Source organism: Halichoeres trimaculatus, unplaced genomic scaffold (genome assembly GCF_033239565.1).
Source record: "Halichoeres trimaculatus isolate MK-OKI-2021-1 unplaced genomic scaffold, fHalTri1.1 fHalTri1_scaffold_11, whole genome shotgun sequence".
In the NCBI taxonomy this organism is placed as follows: Eukaryota; Metazoa; Chordata; class Actinopteri; order Labriformes; family Labridae; genus Halichoeres; species Halichoeres trimaculatus.
In genome coordinates, this window is record NW_027437189.1 from 15130359 (window position 1) to 15149807 (window position 19449).

Sequence of the window (19449 nt, forward strand, 5' to 3'; positions counted from 1 at the left end):
GTGTGTGTGTGTGTGTGTGTGTGTGTGTGTGTGTGTGTGTGTGTGTGTGTGTAGCTGGCAAAAATTCATCAAATATCTAAAGAGCTGAGGTTCGTAGGGCTATTAGTGCAACATTTGTATTGTCTTTGACTTTTTAATTTGGAGAACATTAATAAATGCTTTGGTCAGTCTTAAATGAAGCTGAATGAGGCTAGTAGCTTGTAATGATAGCTAGTTTGTGAACTTAATCAGCTATGTACCGCTTTAAATGACGACGTTACAACAGTTATCAAACGGTTACTGAATTTCCTAGCCGCCAAGTTACGTTGATGAACGTTCATCAACGTGAGAGAGTGCCTGTTTGTTAGGTAGGCTACTGTTGACGCCCACTTTAGGTATTGCTCATTTTGCGGAGGGGCTGCCCCATTCATAGGGCTTGTAGGCAGGCAGGCAAAGCGCAGGAGCGGCGAAACACCATCAGCGACGAGTGTGTGAGCCAAATGATGGTCTCTTTCTGAAAACAGTAGGCCGGTGAAAACTGCGCTATCATTGTCAGCCGTTTCGACATTGGAGCCACTCTCTGCTTAGACCGAAACTGTCCTCTCAGGAATGGGATTTGAATGTCTTGATTGAATACTGGAGGTCCGCTCCCGTGCTAGACCTGCCGCGGAAATACACTTCCCTAGTCGCCTCCAGTTCCTCACCGCTGCCGCAGACCGGCCACCCTATTCGGCTCATCTAACCCAGTCTGTCCGTGGATCACTTGGGTCTGGCATCTGGACACGTCGGAGCGGGTCTATCGTCGTTGAATAAGCGTAAAACGTGCCTGTGTGTGCTTTTGCTGCCTGTATAATGCCGACACATTTGCGGTTCCGGAGAAGGTCATTCCTTGGGCTTTTATTCCTTTTTTCATTGTCCACCTCCGCATTGTACTTCATCTACTCCGCCCCCGGAATCGGTAAGTTAGATCGAAACCGATTTTGTTATTTTATTTTGAATACTTAGCCGTTGGGATGGAGAGGGGTTGTTTATATCATGGGCTGTTAGGTCATGTGTGACAGCTCGGTTTGCCATAGGGAGTGTAAGCGAAGGAGCCATGCGCCTCTGTGAGCCTTGATCTCTCCCAATCAATGATGAGACACGGCTGGATGCTGGAACTAAATCCTATAATATCCAGGTACCTGGGTATGATAATTACAGTGCTACTGATGAGCATCATGGCCACTGTAATCATGTTGATATAGGTAGGCCTAACAGCTATGATTACTATAGTAACAACCGGTTCCACAGGCCAGAAATGGCCTTAATTTGGGATCATTTTTGCTTCTCTGGAAGTCTGAGTTAACCTGTGTGTTGGCTATCCAATTTTCACCTTACCTGGAGTTTCTTTTTGGATTTAGTTTGTCCAGTTTAATGATTATGCCAAGAATGGGGAGCTCATGTGCCTTATTATGTTGTGTTAACCCAGACATTGGCAAAGAAATTATCCCTCACACTGCTAGCTGCCTTGATAATATCCCATGTCCTGAATCCTTCTTATCATTAATTAATCAATGTATAACACCCCTGTTTCTTTTACTCTGTCACCTTTTGTTTCTCATGGAATATGTGAGTGGACTCGGGTGTCGTGCCAGTGTTCTTGGGTGTCTTTGGTGTCACCCATCCTGTCATGTGGGGCCACAGGCTTAATCCGTGATCCACTTGTCCCATCAGCCAAGATAGGTTTTAGGTATGGCCAACCATGCCTGCTATTTTAGTCTTTTACACCTTTGTGATACCCAAACATCATAAACTTCACTGTAGCTGATTTGAATGAGCTTATCTGTAAGTTTAGTACCAGCTGTATGATTGTTACTTTGACCTGTCTGTCATTAACTCTTTGCCAACCAGGTGCAGTAGTACTTACCTCCAGACAGATTTAAGATCTTGTTATACTTGCATATGGACACGTTACATCATTTTTTTATCCCTTTATCTTGGGTAGTGTAAAAAGAAAGTTAATCGGGAAACAGTTAAGGTGAAGTTGGCAACTCAGACTTTTTTTTCTGGTTAGAGCTTAAGCCAGTGTTTATTGGATATCCTGTTGTGCTCCTTGAAAAGGCATTCTAGGTAATGTTTGGCTTCTTTGATTTGACTCGTATTAAAACAGTCTACAACAAGAGAAGAGAGTTGTTTGTCTAATCCCAAACAGTGATACTAGTCTTCACAGAGATGAGTCAAGCATCTTAAATTTATTTCACTTTCAGAACTGCCAGATAAGGTTAAGTTCACTACAGGAAATAAGAGTCATCCATGTGATGCTCGTGATAAACTCCATTTGACATGGTGTTCATGTCATACTTGTGTAGCCGTCCTAAAACATCTCAGACCATACTGGTCCTTTTTACTCATCAAAATGGGTATTGATCTATTCACGCTTTTTACCTGCACAGGACAAGTTAATCAATAATTAAATCAATTCTCATATGGAGGACACATTACTGACAGGAATAGCCTGAGTAAATCGCAATAACAGTAGGCAATGATTCCCCCAAATGGGAAACAAATAAACATATAAATCGTTGCACAAGAAGGGTAAAAATAATCCATCTCTCTTTTGGTCACTATTTTTCTTGCTTCAGTATTGATGCCGCCTGCCTGGTTACTTACTGAGAGGAGCACTCTCAGGCCATATACATCCTCCTGGGTGTTGATTCTTGGACTGTAATGGCCATGTGGTTTACTGGGGGTTAGCTGAGCACAGAACAAGTACCAGCAGCACCAGTCCATTAATTATAGATCTGACCAGGAGTCGGGCAGCTTCTGCTTACGTTACTAAAGGCTGCAGTTAAGTCTTTTACACTTGGGGGTGTCTGATGGTGGAGAGAAAATCAAGTGGGGATACAAGAATGGTGCTTAAAGGCAATAGTGTTTTTTATGAACTTGGATGGTTTTATTACTATGACACTAATACATAAAAACTTGCTAAGGTTTTTTTTAATTATTATTATTACTATAATTCTGTGGTCAGACATGCATCAGAGCACAGCAGCGTAGGAGTCTTTATTAAAGATTAACAGGAGCAAATGCAACCAGTTAATAAAATCAAACCACAACACAGCATCAGCCTTTGATTCAACCACCACCATCAAAAGCAATACTTAATGGCATCTCATCTCCCACAGCTCTCAGTACATACAGCATATTTATCAAGGAAAGTAGTTCTGTGGTTTTATCCTGAGCTAATGCATCAATATAATCTTTGGTGAGTTGTTGAAACTACCATGATGTATGTAAAGATATGCAAGTTATCTCTTTATGAGCAGATGCTGACAGAAGTTATGCTAGTGAGCGTCACACACATGTCAGTAAATCTTGTAAATGATGTCCCGTACTTGAGTTTCATTCTTCACAAATGATCATTTCAGGATTGTGTCTTTGTGAACTTAATATTTAGCTTGCTTAATGGCAATTGATAGTAAGCATGCAATGTGATGGCAAGTTCTGGCAAGCTCTGGCACCAAAGTGTAAACTGTATCACTGTATAACATAGCCTCATTGAAAAGTGAACAGATTTGTTGAGAGGTAATGTAGAGGAGGGGGTATAGTGGAGAGTTAGCTGAATACTTTTGATGAAACAGAGGGGAAAAGAGCCAAGCTCCTTTCCTTCTGCTAGTTTGCACACCGGGGAACCCATCCAGCACACCTGAGCAGGGCTTCCTATGATACCCAGGTGGCCTCAGTGCAGAATGCCCCATTTTCACAGCTTGGTCAATTTCTTTCTATCTCTCTCTTCTCTCTGCTCATCTGCCTCTGCCTTTCCCTGTGCTTCGCTGTTTCCATGTACTCATATGCCCTGACATCCAGGGCCTTTATGTTGCCCCCGAGCATGGCTGTTGACTGATGCAGGCTGGGAATGCAGGGCACAGCTGGGCCTGATTGCAGCAGTTTATTTAATTAAAACATGAGAAGATCCCAATGGAGTAAGCGTGAGGGAAGACACAGGATCTATTTATAGGTTTGAACGCAAATGCACACACAAAGACATAAACACACTCACACACACACACACCTCTACATCCGGGGTGAGCAAAGAAGACAGGTGCTTCCCTTTGCCATGGAGGTCAGGCCCTGTCTCCCATCTGAGTGGCTAGGTGTGTGTGTTTGAGTGTGCAAGGCTTGTGTTTCTCTGTTTATGTAATGAAGTACCCTTTACATCTTGGCATGGACCAGATTTATCTGTAGGTGTGGCCTGTAGACAGTCTTGACTGCATCTCTCAAGTTGCTTCACAGTGTGAGGCAATGCAGAACCGCTTGGCCAAGAATGGATAGGGTTCCTATACTCACTCAAGAGAGCTTACAAACACATGGAAAGCCGTTTCCCAATTTCCCAGCCTTAAAGAAATATGTAAAATGAAAGGAAAAGGAAAGTTACCTGGGAACTCTTGAACAATCCTGGAAAATTGTTTCTGCATCGTCTTAATTTTTTAGATCCAACCAAAACAGATGACATTTTCAAGTCATAGGACTACTGATGTTGATGTTCATATCATGTTAAATCTTAGTGATTTTATGGAAGATAGTGTGAAGGAATTAGCTACAGTTTCGAGTCATACCACATACAGTAACACCAGGATGCTTGATGACATAAAGATAACATTTCAACTGTTGTGGCTGAGACTTCAAACAATGTAAGAAACTTTAGATTTCAAACGAAAAGACTAACTGACTAAGTTTTTTTATAAGGTGTTTACTAACATTGCTTTTCCCTGTCTTTTTTGACAAGTGCAATGATTCAAAAGTGGTTGTCATTTTTGCCTAATCAGTTAAAGATGATGTGATAATGACTAGCTCGTGTTGCATGCAAAGGTTTGTGATCCAACTCTGGCTTGCATTGCTGACTTTGAATATGTGTTGGGAAATACAGGGAGGGTCTCATAATGAGCCAGGTTTAAAACTATGGAGGGTAGCCAAACTATAAGCAAGAAAACACAGGCTGATGAACTGTTTTTTTCTTACATTAACGCCTCAAATGCAGTGCTGCTCTGCTGATGTGGACCATACAACGGCATGAGATGTGCAAAGCTGTGTTCTACCATCTCAAATTACTGTGAATGACTAAACCAATACTATTATATAAGGGATTAAAGTATGTTGTGATAAACTGTTAAAAGTCAGTGGCTCCTAGCAATATTAACTCAAGAGTCGCGTTTTAGGTCATAACTGTCATAGTGTGAAATTCAGCTTAGCTCCTATTCATATAGTTTTGGTAATTTGACAATGCAGAGTTACAGGAAAAGTCAAACGTTTTGTTACTTTACTCTAAGCCTTAGGACCATGTGTCACTTGAAAGTCCTGGAAAAATCTTTTAAAAAAGAAGAGGCGTACAAATCCATCTTGGCTTAACAGAGTCTTGCGTAGTATTTAAAACAAAACAAAGTTAAGACAAGGTAAAGCTTAGTCGCAGTTGCAACCTTGACTCAACACAGCCAGACATTTACAAACAGCATGATAGATTTAGTTTTTGTGTGCTTAGTGGTAATATGTTTGACTTTCAGGTGTCCTTACCTTTATAGCACCTCATCAGCATGCCTCATCTGTCTTTAGCCTCACTGAAAACCAGTGTTAGGGTGTAACCTGCCAGTCAAAGACTGTCTTAGTTGCAAACGAGCCAAAGCCTTTATAAACATACCTCCTCCATTTACATCCAGTAGGATTACTGGTGTCATATCTTCAGGTTGGTCTGCTTTCTCAGCATGTATCATAATGTGAACTAATAACATGTCATGAACATGTCACGGCTGCACGATGGAGTTTTATCAGAGCTCTTATTTTCTAGCTTGCTGTTAAACAAGCCCAGTGAAACATTGTCAGTTGTAACTGAAGATTTTTTTTTATAAAAGCTCCTTTCAGATATGGCTCTCCGAGTTATGGTCATTTCAAAGCCACTTGTGGGACAAATAGGAACCTCAGCTTTCTACCTATAAAATATCATCTGATAACATATTTTCCCACAAACAAAAATATGTTACTCACAGTTTACATCACAGCTTAGAGTAGTTGGAGACAGTGGCTGGTGTTACATAACAAGGTTTATTTAGGTTCCTTCATTTGCAAGAGACATTTTAACTTTGATCTTGTTCTGCTGTCTGGCATTTCAGCCTATTGACAGTTTATGGCTTGATGACATTTAAATGTCATGTGTGTTCATGGTGTTGTCACATTTTGGCTCTCACTTTTTCATTGCAAGTCTCGATATCTTTTTAATGAGACTTGTAACAGCTGACTTTAGATTAGAAATCTGACGGTTGAAGTCTTGGAGGGGGTGTTTTTAGGGATATCTTACTTTCCTGAAATTCCCCAAAGGTTGCAAAATTTACCATCACTGTTGGGATTATGACATATTATCACACTCTCATGTCAAGACCTGTTTAGGGATTTATGGTACAACAGTACATGTTTTGACTTTAAAGTTGGTGTTGTACTGTTTAAAAACCAGAAAACCATTTTGATTGGTCGTTGCTTTCATGCCCTGTCTCCACCTTTATGCGGAAATATCATATACCATCTCCAGACCAGTCATAATGGCGCTCCCCTCCAACAGCAGTCTCCCAGCAGTGTAGCAAGCTATTTTCCCAGAGCGTGTTTTATTTCCTTCTGCTCACACCCACCAAACTGTGTAAATGTACACACACTACACTGGAGGGTCTGTCCTCTCCATTGTCTGTTTGTGCAGCCGCTTCCTACAAAGCCAACTTTACTGCATAGCACTTGGTGTCTGCCTTTTGCCAGGGACATTTGAATCCTAATTTGAGTAACAACTGGCACTTGGACAAATCAAAAGATTGTCTTAGAGTTGTCTGGTATGTTGAATTAGAAGAAAAGGGAAGGCTGCTTTTGGCCTGGATCTTTTTATGTTGTTGATTCCAGTTCATGGACGCTGACCTGTGACCCTGGTCCATTCAATCCAGATAAATTATTGACTTTACTGAGACAGCAAATGAAGTAAAACAAGTTTTTGGACTTGTACTTATCAAACATATCATAACATTCACATCAAGGCACTAAGATTAATAAATAACTATCATCTCTAGATCACAAGTGATTTTATTCTCCCTTAGTCTTGTAAAGTTGTTTGTGGCAGTTATATTTATTTTATTGATGGTGGTAAACAGGGACCTTGAATTAACAAGAATCAGGCACTTTGGAAAACAATGCCAGTGCCTTTGTCTGCTTTTGTTTGAACTGTTCTTTCATTTCTTTGGAAGGCACACTTTGGGCTCTACCACAAAAGGTTTGCCCAGTGTATGCCTAGTCATGTTGCTTGAAGTGTGGCGATGCCTGGTCTTAAATGCTCTGGAGATTCCCTGGCATTAAAGGCCATCCATCTCCAGTTCTGAGGGTGCACTGTAAAGCTCCCCCCACCCCTCCTCCCTCTCTGCTGCCTAATTGATCTATCCATTTAGCTCGATCCGGCCAGCCTCTTAAGGCTAATTTCCAGGGACTGGATAGCTGGGGTGAAATATTAACTTGGTGCCAAGCTGCCTTCCAAGGACTCCATTGTGAATAACCAAGCAAGCTACATACTGATAAATTATGCAGCTTCTCCACTAAGTCTATATAGTTCTTACAGTTATTTGAAACTCGAACAACCCCAGTTAAGTAATAATTAATAAAAAGAACTGTTCAGAGTGAAAATGGTTGGGAGATAGAAATCTGGAAGCACAGCAGGGTAATCACTGGAATTCCTGAAGCACTAAAGGTTTGGTGTTTGACATTTCACTCCAGTTGCCATGGTTCCCAGAGGGCTTGTTCTCATCAAAGCCAGACTCCTTTTATATTGTCAGGGCAACTACAGAAACAAGCCATCCTTGTTCCCATGATGACCAGAGTGACAACAAATCACCCAAGATACAACCATTACAGTCATTTAGGATAGAGCCATGGACCCTTTCTGTCGTGAACATCTGTACACTGTGCAGAGGTATCCATCAATTAACGTCATTACAGAAAGTATGGACCTTATTTCATGAAAATTTCACAGAATTGTTTGTTCTTCCTCCATCAGGGACCTCTCAAACTTGTTTAAGCTTGCCTGCTGTGTTGGTCTGTTACATCCCAGCCCAGTCCAGGGACATGTGATGCTAAATACCCCATTAACAATGGAATTTAGTTAAACATCAATAGAGTGGGAGTTCGTTGCACCTTGTGAGTTAGTCAGAGGCATGAGCAATCCTTCTAAAGTCTGCTATTGACCGTGTGACATCCTACCCTCTATCCTCAATCTTAAACACACATCCACGGTATGCTCCAAATATGGTTCACAGGAATATGCAGACATCCTGAAAAGGAAAAGGATTATGTAACAGTTTAGGTTGAGAATCTGTAAAAAAAACTTTTTTTTTTCCTCTCTGTAAAGACAAGAGATGCCAGCCTTCCACAAAAAAAATCACAAAAGGACTTTGAGATTTGTTGATTTATATTAATGGCATCACATCTTATATCAGGGCAGGAGAGATCAGCCTGACTAGAGGTATGGCAATAAACTATCCACAACCTTGTCTGAATCACAGATGTCGTCGATGAAGGTCATTTAGTTTTTATTAGAGTATAAACAAGCAAGTGTTATTTGAGTCCAATGGTCAACAACTGCAAGCTTTGATACAACCCATGCAGCCTCACAAACACTTCAGAAAACCCTTAAAAGCTGAACTCTGAATTTTTTCAAGGATTTGTATCCCTTAACTAAAGACGCCTGGTCTTTTGTCACACCCAGCTTTTTTTCAGAAATGCAGTTGATTTATTGATTCAACCTTTCCCTAGGATTACATAATAAATTCTCTTTAGAAAACTATACCCTTTGTAGAATGTGATCAAAGAGTATAAAGTCATTGGAGGACATAATGTGCCCGTGTTTCTTCCCTATTGATTGTTTAAATATTATCATACTATTATATGAATGTCAGTTTTTATTGTTTTTTTCAATTAATCGCCCAGTCCAAAGTCTGTCTTCTGTCTTACATAAATAATTTTATAAAAGATTCTTCATCCTTATTATACATTGGTAGTGTATAGTAAGTCTGCACAGACTACCAACTGCTCATATTGAGTTACGTTTGTTTTTATTTTGGTACTGTAGAAAAATATTAAGCCAGGTACCAGTATAGCTTACATAAGCAAATATCAGGTGATACTATAGGTGAAAAGGCTTATTAGTTAAGTGTTAAATACTAGAATATCTGCTGTTTCCTCATTGTTTTATTTCAAATCTTCAGACTCTATTAATAAGCAGTTTCACCTCCCATAACTTCCTCCACTACTGAAATAGTAAGTTGTACGGGAAAACCACATCCTAGTTTCTAGTGTGTAAGAAGACATCACAGCCAGAGATGATCCTATCTCTATTGTAACTGTAGTCTTATGTCTTGTTCTGTTGTCTGTAAGATGACCCATGCCAAGCCCCTTTAGTGTGGATATTTGACCACTGACAGATGGTGAAGCAGGGTGCAGTGGCGTGAGGGGGGCTGGAGGTGCACCAGAGGATGGATGGAGAGATGTGAGTCATTTCAGAAGCAGACTGAAGGTCTCGTGTTGAAGCGCTAATCATTTATGTAACCCAATCATCCTGAGGAGAATCCCCGTCTTTGTTGACCTGGTCTGCGCCTCTTTTTGTTATAGAGACTGTTGCCGTAGTTACATTGGTCATGTGTTTGAGGGCAGTCACACTGTTGCTTGTGATGGGCTAGTGTACTCAAGGAGTGAGGCGTAATCCAAATGCAAAAGTTGGTACAAAGACGGGTGGTGCAAACTGCTCTGAAAGCTGGGATAAAGGTCATTATCAGTCGTGTCTTCAAGGAAAGCCAAGCACTCTCATAATTGTATTTTTGACGCCCACACACAGCCTTTTTTGTTCTTCATGTGACTTTGGGCATTTTTGCATGTTTACGGTCACTTGCATCAGAAAGCTTTCCTGTGAAGCCTGTTTGAATAGTTTTATCTAAAAAAATGTTGTTGAGGTAGAAAGACAGGGCACTCTGTGTATGCTCATCATTAAGAAGTAGAATTTACTCACAAATTGCCTTCATGCCCGCAGTCAGGTATTATACTTCCAAAGGGAATATAAGAGATTATCGTGCTAATCCTTGTTAATTAAACACGTAGCTTCAGTGGCATAAATGGCATACCTTTCCTGTGTCTAAGACAGTATCAAAACCAGTGTCATGTTTGAGCTGCTACAGCATAATTGAATTATCTTTAATTTTAGGGTACAGTAGCTAGAAGTGGTTTTGGACGTCTGACTGTTCAAAGTGTTTGCCAGTGATGGAAAAACATAAGTCTGAGCACTATTTGTTTTAGGAGAGCTGAGGAGCCAGGCTGGAATGGAAAATAATCTCCTTTGTAGTGTTTCAACTGCATGAAGAGAAGCAAATGTGAGGCGTGGTGCTGATGTGGATGTGTTGCTACAGGTGCTTGTGTGATGAAAGCACACAAACCATTAAGTTCAAAGTGAAGCTTCCAAGGCATTACTCTGAGATACACCGCTTGACAATGTCACTGGACTTTTTATTGGCACTTCTGAGCTAAACTGCATATTTTGCACAGTATTAGGCTTGACCCACTATAGTTGATCTTTTATGATAACTTCTAGGGATGTTCAATACCACTTTTTTTTCAGGCTATACTAGTACTCTCTCTTAAGTACTCACTGATTCTGGGTACCGATACCAGTAGTGCTTCTGATACATGCAATTTCAATTAACAGTGATACATCATTTTGAACAAAGGCGGAACAGTCACTCTGCCGTTAAGCCCAGAACAAAACACACACAACTCTCTCTGAGTTTACAACTTTTTTAAATAAATTAACAAAAGTGAAAAATAAAACTAACTGTCAGTGTTTTAGTATTCTTAAAATAAAATGAAGAGCAAAATAAAAAAACTTAACTGTTAACTCTCCCTGGGTTATTCATGTTTTCTGAACAGGACCTGACACACATTTGCCGTGGTGCCAAACTGCAGCAATCTAGCACTAACTACTGACAAGGACTTACTCGACACTGCTGGTATCAGCAGCCTCTGCGAGTACTGATACCCTGAAATTAGACTTGTATCGGCCCGATACCAATACCAGTACTCGCCCATTCCTAATGCCTTCAAACCTGTGTTATTATTAGATATCCAGATTAAAAAGTCATTGTTGGCCATGGCAGCAAATGCAAACAGGCAGCACAGAAATGATGTAGGAGCTTCATTAAAAACCTTGCGTAATAAAACCTCAAGGGGGGAGCTTAGTTCATTAACACAGCACAGCAGACGAGCTCTCAGACTATTGTTTGGCCTTCAAGATTACAGAATAGATGGTAAAAATGGTCAAAAGTTGAAATCATCATCAATCTTTTACTCCTATTAAACCTTAAAAGTTTTTTTTTTTTTTATCACTGGTTGAATGTAAGAACTAGTTTAATTTTAACCTGCGCAACGCTTTGCTATCATGTTATTTTCTGTACAGCTTTTACCCCATTACGTTATCAGTCAGTAAAAATTTCATACATCTACTTTGATTATTCATACTTAAATTTCTCATAGATTTTCACAGGACATCATTTTTTTCCTGTTACACACAGTATATTAATCTGTCTTTGTGCATTGATGCCTTGACCTCTTTTTCATTGACCTTTTAAATTCCAACAAACTCTACTTTATTTCATTCTTCTATGCTGTTCTTTGGAGAGGCAGTATTATCGCAGGAATTCATCTGGACATAAATTAATTAGTTTGCATCATCTCAATATTAATTTAATCAATTAGCCACATCTAAGGGTCGTTTACATCACCCTCTGTGCATTAAGCAACTAATTCAGTCATTGTCATGAAATATTAACTAACTGCAGCTATCAACTCATTTCATTTTCATAATGTTACTTTTCATTAAATCTTTACTACTGGAAGCATAACATAGTGCATTAATAGTATTATGTCCTCATGTCTTCTCAAGGTGAGCCACATGACTAATTTTTGTTGTGGCAAACAGGATTATTTTTTAGCCCTGGCATGGCTAGCCAGATTATCCAGTGTCTTGCAATGATTTTTAGGTGTCAAAGTACAGTGTGGTACGCAGCGGTTATTTCTCGATGGTGTTGCAGAATCATTAAGGTCTTAGATTAAATCAGATGTAGAAATCCATAGGGCAAGGCATGTGTGGGTTTTGTGCATCTTGCTTAACTGTACGTAGCTACTGTGACAGCGTGGTGCTCTAGCTGCCTGCTCTGGCCCATTTGTTCAGTCAACAGGAGTAACCTCCAGCTGTGAAGAGACCTCATCTTTCTGCAGGCAGGGAGTGAGGGAGGCAAGGGAGAGGGAGAGGGAAGGGAGTGTTGGAAAATAGAGCAGGCAGGAAAAAATAGGCGGTTTGGTGTGTGTGAATGTGTGTGAGTGCCAGGGTCATTACAGGCTCATGTGTGTTAGTGTGCCTATGTGTACCTGTGTCCTCTGTACACCGAGTGCGATGTCCCACCGCAATAACACAAGAATGTTCTGGACAGCTGCCAAATATAAAAGCAGGAGGAAATGGGCTGGCAGAGGGGAGCGGCGGGGGTACTGCAGGAATGAATTACTGCTCGCTAGCCTGCTCCCATCAACACCACAACAGTCTCACTTACTGTCCTGACATTGAGACAGGACTTAGAGTAAGAAAGTGCGTTCATGATTAGTGTCATGGGCGTTGGTCAGTTATGACCACATTTTACATTCACAAGTCATTAGGTAATAACTAATTTACATGCTTTTTAGTCAGAAGTTTTGATAAGATACAACAGGGCCGGGTTCCCTTTTAGGAGGCAAGAGAGAGGCTGTGGTCAGGGTAGAAGCAGAGGACACTGAGGGGGAAGACACTGGAGTGAATCTAAGGGTTGATTTACTGACCTGCAGTGTAGTTGCATTTGGCAGGGGCTGAGTTAAAGGGTGACGAAACTTGCAGTTTCAGTACTTTCTCTGTACACATTTAAGAGTGTAATCAAACAGGCATGGAGAGCAGCAGTGGAGACAGCAGAATAGAGGGGAGAGTCATCATCACATGAAGGCCGCTGCACAAAAAGCCAGACACTATCCAGATTCTTGTTTTAAAAACAAATGTTTAGACATAGTTTTTTTCCAGTATTTCAGGATTAAGAAGACAAACTTCCCTCCTTTCCTAACTTTGTTTGTCTGCCCACTTGGGGCTTGAGCAGCACTATTGGCTCTTGGGACATTTTTTTCCCTTTTTTTCAGTTAAAGCTAGCTCCTGCAACCAAAAATGGGCAAATCAGTGAAGACGGTCAACACACAATTTAATAAGTTGCTGGAGCTTCCTATAAGGCAAAGTGTTGTAGACTCATGCGCTAAATACCTAAAAGTTTACTCTCACAGGCAACACCTTTCCTTCCCTATCCCTATCTCTAACGCCTTCACTCTATGAATATCTTCATAGTAGAATGTATGCATTAGTTAGAAAATGCACTGAAAACAATTGAATGATTACATATAGTTCTAGGAGGTTTGTACTGGTATACGACTTTCGAAGATGACACACTGATATCATACTGATGGCACCTCAGACAAAAATAGTTTTTTTTTAACTTTGTCCTCACTCCTTACTCTGATTAAATGTTTCTCTCCCCACTCAAATTAGTTTCCTCTTCTTTCTTTTACCACAGATTTATTTCCTTGTTATGCCCCTCTATTCGCCATGTCCTTTTGTATCAAAAGCCATGGTTCATGATAGACTGACATTTGCTATGGTCATTGTACTTGATATGGAGAGGAATGACCCTACTATTGTGTTATCAGCCAAGAAAAAAACACGAGAGAGAGAGAGATGTGGGTACAGAAAGTGTTTACCAAGAAAAAAAGCATCTTCCTCACACCAACACACCTGCATGTACACACAATCTGTCAGTCTCCCACTCTCCATCTCTCACTTCCCCTCCCTCAGATCTGTTTTTCCAGCATTTGTCTGCAGCAGAGTGAAAACATGGGGTCCTGGCACCGCCGCTGCGTTTATGTAATTCCTTTCACTGCGTCTAGTCTCTTCTTTTTTTTTCTATGTATTGGCTCGACAGACACACTGACTCAGGGGACAGCCACACATGCATACATATGTGTGCGCACACATGCACACTCACTTGGGATAGAGGAGCAGATGGAGGGGCAGAGCAGCTAATGCAAGACCAAAAATGAACTCAATCTAGACCCCATGTTGTTCCTCCTGGCACTGCACACTGTGTCTGAGTGTGATATGTTTTTCTAAGAGGGGTTTTATCGTCTACTTCTTCTTCTACACTTTCCATTACACGTCTAGTTTCCAATCACACCAGACAGAATACATATCTCTTATATGTAATCAGCCCTGCTTTCTTTCTTCTTCAAGAGTATCAGCTGTAAAAGTTCAATGCTCCTTACTGTGATAAGCGCACTGATGTGTTTGTCAGCTACTAGCCATGCAGTTTCCTCCCCGGACTGGAGGTTCATCAATCGATTAGTGTTATTGATCAACCTAGGCTGAAGAATATCATTGTAAGGATGCAACCCTGACACTAACAGTAAAGAGTTGTGAAAACAGCATGTGTAATCAGGGCTACTCCCTTTTTAAAACAAAGGCCGAAGGAAGAACATAACGGAAAGCAATCAATCATACTGCTGAGAAGTAACCGGCGAATGACTAATGCATTACTCACCAAAAAGCAAGTTCTACCATCGTTACCTCTGATGCTCACAGATTATTAGTTTACTCTCTGATCTTATACGTTTTAACAGTAAAGCTATTATTTTTAAGTTTCTGTGGTATAAGATAGACATGTTCACAAAATGTTCCCTTTTTTTCATCATTTACTATATGATATTCCCCTTTAGGCGAGTGTCTTGACCAGTAGTGATTTAGCCATTTGGACTGTATTCTTCATTAAGACTTTGGACACCATAATAAAATGTCAGTGACTTATCCTACATATCAAGGTTTTAACTTACAGGGATGCACCAATCTGATTCTGGTATCAGGTATTGGGTATTGGTCTAATACAGTTTCAAAAGCATAAATGGTATTTAGTGACAAAGAGCAGATCCATGGGGAGATGTACTCACCACACATTTACAATCCCTTAAAAAATAATATGGCCAGTTAACATTTATTTCTATTGGATTTTGGTTAAAAAGTTAGAAAAGACTGAAGCTGAACAAACATGAATCTTAGTCTCATTAGCATATCAAGGAACACAGTATAGAGTATTTGATTCTTACTTATATTGTATTAAAATGGTATTGTCATTGGAATCAGCTGATATCAAAGCCCAGGTATTGTTATTGGATTTGGTATTGGGACTTAAAAAGTTGTCGCTTTGCTTGTTCAGAATTTCTTTAAATGAAGTACTGTTGTTTTAGGGTTTAAAACAACAGTGTAGCAGATAGAAACTTAAAGTACAACATTTCTATGTTTTTCATTACTTCCCTGTAATTCTTCCTGGGTATATGAGATATGATGACAGATCTTTCTCTATCAACATACTCGTTCATGTTTAAACCAAGGGGCAACATCCAGTTTGTAAAAATAAAGCCTCTGCGGAAGTACTAAAAGTTGCTGCTCATCAAGAATCCAGTTGAGACTGGCTGGAGAAAGACCGGAAGTCACGTACACACCCAGCCATAAAAAACAGACTTTAATGGCATACAGCATATAAAAGCATATTTAAAGCTTGGTCCAAAAAACGGGTTGGGTCCAAACCTCTGATATCACTATCGGCACACATTGTACGATGAGTGAATTTTTTTTCTAACTTGGCGGTTTAGAAGTTATTAGGATCGTTTGATTGTCCAGTCAGAGGCTCGGCTCAGGTCATGTGACTGACGGGCGCCCTGTAGCTGTTGAAATGGAAATTCACAGCCGATGTCATATCAAATGTGGCTGCGTCAGTGGATTGGCTTCATTTCACGGTATCAGGAACAAATGGGTGACGTGGCGACGACTACGTCCATGTTTTATACAGTCTATGGTTTAAACATCAATTTGGAGTTTGTCAGATTAGTGATCTCTGCCCTAAGAAAACACTCTACTTTAGATTAGGGGTCAGCTTAACCAGCTTGATAGCAGTAAATTAATACATTATAAATTAAGACATGAAATGATAAGGTGCAGATGAACATTAGCTATTGACACGGGTACAAAGAACACTGAGCTGTTGTGTGTTGACAGGGCAAATGTCGGCCCACAATGATGTTTACTTGATACTGTATATAAGTACATCTCTTGTGCTCACCATTTCATTGAATATATATTTACACAGTTCCAATAGAATAGAATAGAATAGAATAGAATAGAAAAACTTTATTGATCCCAAACTGTGAAATCCTTTCAAGTTGGTCCAGGTGAATTTCTTCATCTCCTCTTTTGCACAACCTAGTTTCAGTTACGCAACAGTGGTAGAAGTTTTTGTGATGAAGACATAGGCCTTTGTCAAACCTGGGAAATGTCTGCCAGTCCTTTCAGTTGACATATTGCAATACCTGATGTCTAAACCTATCTTTTTTACTTTGACATGTCAGAGCTACAACATACATTACATACTTCGTGGTTTGTTTGTTTTTTTTAAGCTTTAGTACATGAATGTAAACGTTAGGTATAAAGATAACAACTTATTATTCTATTTGCCACTTTTTTGGAAGGTAAACAGCTCATCGGTTTAGCTTTAAGTAAGAGCTAAAGCCTTTTGTTCTGCTGTCACAAAAGTATTTTTCTCCCTGAGTCAAAATACATCTGTTATTTTCACAGTGTACTAAAAGAAAAATCTCCTTCAGACCTTACTTACTCAACAGTTTTATTTTGGTTGCTGTCACTTTGTAGTGACACAATGAACCCAAACTGTCATCTGAGTGTTTCTTTTTTTTGTCTTTTTTTTCACAGACTTGCATTACTGTTACTTCTCTAGGCTGAGACTGACCTCTGACAGTGGAAAGGGAGGAAAATGTGACCCTAGATTATGTAATCTCTCAAGTATCTGAAATCACACCCTTAACAGTTGATATTAAAAAGCAATGACAGCGATGAAAATATGTTATCTGCTCTGTACTTGTGTGTGTGTGCGTGTGTGTGTTTTAGTTTGTGGGAAGAGGCACTGGATGATTAAGAGCAGTTTGCAGTTTGTTCTATAGCTGCGATTGTTCAGGGAAAAGGAAAGTCCCAAAAAGTCCACCAGATGATTTGCTCTGCATTTCTGCTAATGTTGGAATTGAGAAAATTCAACCCCACATTCACCATCCTGAACAGACAAACACAGGAAATGAATACAAGGGTTTTGTGAATGCAAGAGTAAAACCGCAAGGGTTTTTCTTCCCGTACATATAAATAAACCAAACATATTAATCACAAGCATTCCAGATGTTTTCCAGAGATGTTTTTCGAGGAGAACAACCTCAGTTTTACTTGCTAACAGATTTTAAATCTGGGTTAAACAGCAATGAGAAGCAAGAGCAAGATTTGGGAGATGGTTTTAAAATTGATGAATGAATGAAACTGATTGGCCAGGAGGAAGTGGGGAGCAAAAAGACAGGAAGGATGATGCGAGTGGCTCGAATGCTCTCAGGAAGTGGGCAAAAAGCCAGCAACTGTGATAAGCATTGACGTCATTTCTAGTTGCAGTAAATGAAGAGTACTCCGTCAAAGAGACATCTGCTCTGGGAATCTTGACTTTCATGCTTTTTCTTTTTTTATACATGCCGGCCATGGATTCCTGCATTCTTTATCTCTTGTCCATGAGCCAGCCAATCTGTTTTAAATTTGTGTCCTTAGTCAGATCAAGGAATAAAGCTCACATGAACATTTTTGAATTCGAAGTGTGCATATGAGCAGTCTGCTTGATGCAGTCCGGACAGTTTTCCTGTCATTGTGATTTTACGCACACAGAGCTTGGGTGTGGTGTGAAAGGGGCTGTGTGCAGTGCAGCTGTGTGGTTTGGAGGAAGCCTCATGATCCACTTATGACTGAGTGCCATGTGACCAGAACAAGCTCTGGACAGTTATTCTCCTCACTATCAGCTGCAAGCTACTTATGGTCATGTTGGTATGTGTCTGTGGGCACTCAAACATGAAAGAGATTCTCAGTGAAAGATGGCGTTTTGTTTGATGTCATGAACGGTTTGGTCATTGCTTTGGCGCCCTACCCTTATGCATCTGCCACCTTTTGTTTGCTTTACACCTTACACCCTTTCTCATTCTGTGATAAACTATGGAATATACCTGTGCCGTGACAGCTGATCTCACACCTTAATGTACCTACATGGCAATCCATACATTGTACTGCCTTATCCTACTTTAAAGAAATTGGGTGTGTATCACATGACAAACAAAGAGAAGGAATTCCTATACAGTGTTTACACAGCACTCTAGGCCCTTATAGACATATAAGGCTATTTAAGTTTCAGTTACATTTCTCCAACAGATAAATCATTTCACTGTTTCTTTTTTGCCACTTTGCGTATTGTAGATTAGGGATGGGCATAAAAATGTTTAACAGCTACTTTAACATGTTCGAGTTATTCATCAAACAGAATAAACACAAGTCTTCTTAAATCATTGATGGCAAATAAAAAGGTAGAATAAAAAAAGTGTTACCATTGGCCTGACAGTCTTGTAATCCAGTTTATTATCATCATGTGAGGACAATACACGATGCGCCTTCCGGAGATGGTGCCAACTTCTCAGAGTCAGTGTTAGAGAATTCAAGTCAAGACCTCCTCTTCCTTGATATCTGGACACAAACATCTCCTGCCATTTCTTGGTCACTAAATTTACATTTCCTAGAGTAGCTCCTGTTTATCTTATTCAAAAGATGTCAGTTAGATAATAAGTCACACAAAAGTTTTTCTCTGGCTCACTTTGGCTGTACCAAGCCTGAAAAAGTTGCTTGTGTTTTACAATTAATTGATCTCGTGGTGGTGCAGTGGTTAGCACTGTTGCCTGATAGAAAGAACGTCACCAATTAGAATCCTGGTTTGGGCAAGATGGGCCTCTCTGTGTGGAGTTTGCATGTTCTCCCTGTGCATTCATGGTGTCTCTCCCTGTACTCCTCTTCCTCCCACGGTCCAAAAATATGCTCATCATGTTATTTGGTGATTCTAAACTACCCATTGGTGTGAGTGTGCGTATGAAAGGTTGTCTGTCTCTGTGTGTCAGCCCTGTGATTGACTGGTGACCAGTCAAGGGCGTACCCCCCACCTCTTGCCTAAAGACAGCTGGGATAGGCTGCGGCCACCCGTGACCCTGAACAGTATAAGGGGTAGGAAATGGATGGATGGTCTCAAGTTTGCGCATGAACATCATGATTCAGTTTTGTAAAAATAAGTTTGACAAACTGTCCTTTGAGAAGTAAAGAAAAAAAACTCTGATTGATTCAAATGGCTTTTCACTGTACACAAATATATGTTAACAGAGATAGTAAATCAGCACTGATAGACGCAGGGAAGTCATTAT

General features: G+C 40.2%; 1 protein-coding gene across 1 annotated transcript in view; it reads left to right on the forward strand.

Moving 5' to 3' along the window:
- The first annotated feature begins 339 nt into the window (after window positions 1–339).
- Window positions 340–19449, forward strand: part of b4galt5 (UDP-Gal:betaGlcNAc beta 1,4- galactosyltransferase, polypeptide 5) — a 34625-nt gene continuing 15515 nt past the window's right edge. The window contains exon 1 of the mRNA XM_074681749.1: window positions 340–937. Coding sequence (XP_074537850.1) covers window positions 832–937 — 106 coding nt within the window. The 5' untranslated portion in view covers window positions 340–831. The remainder of the gene's footprint in view (window positions 938–19449) is intronic.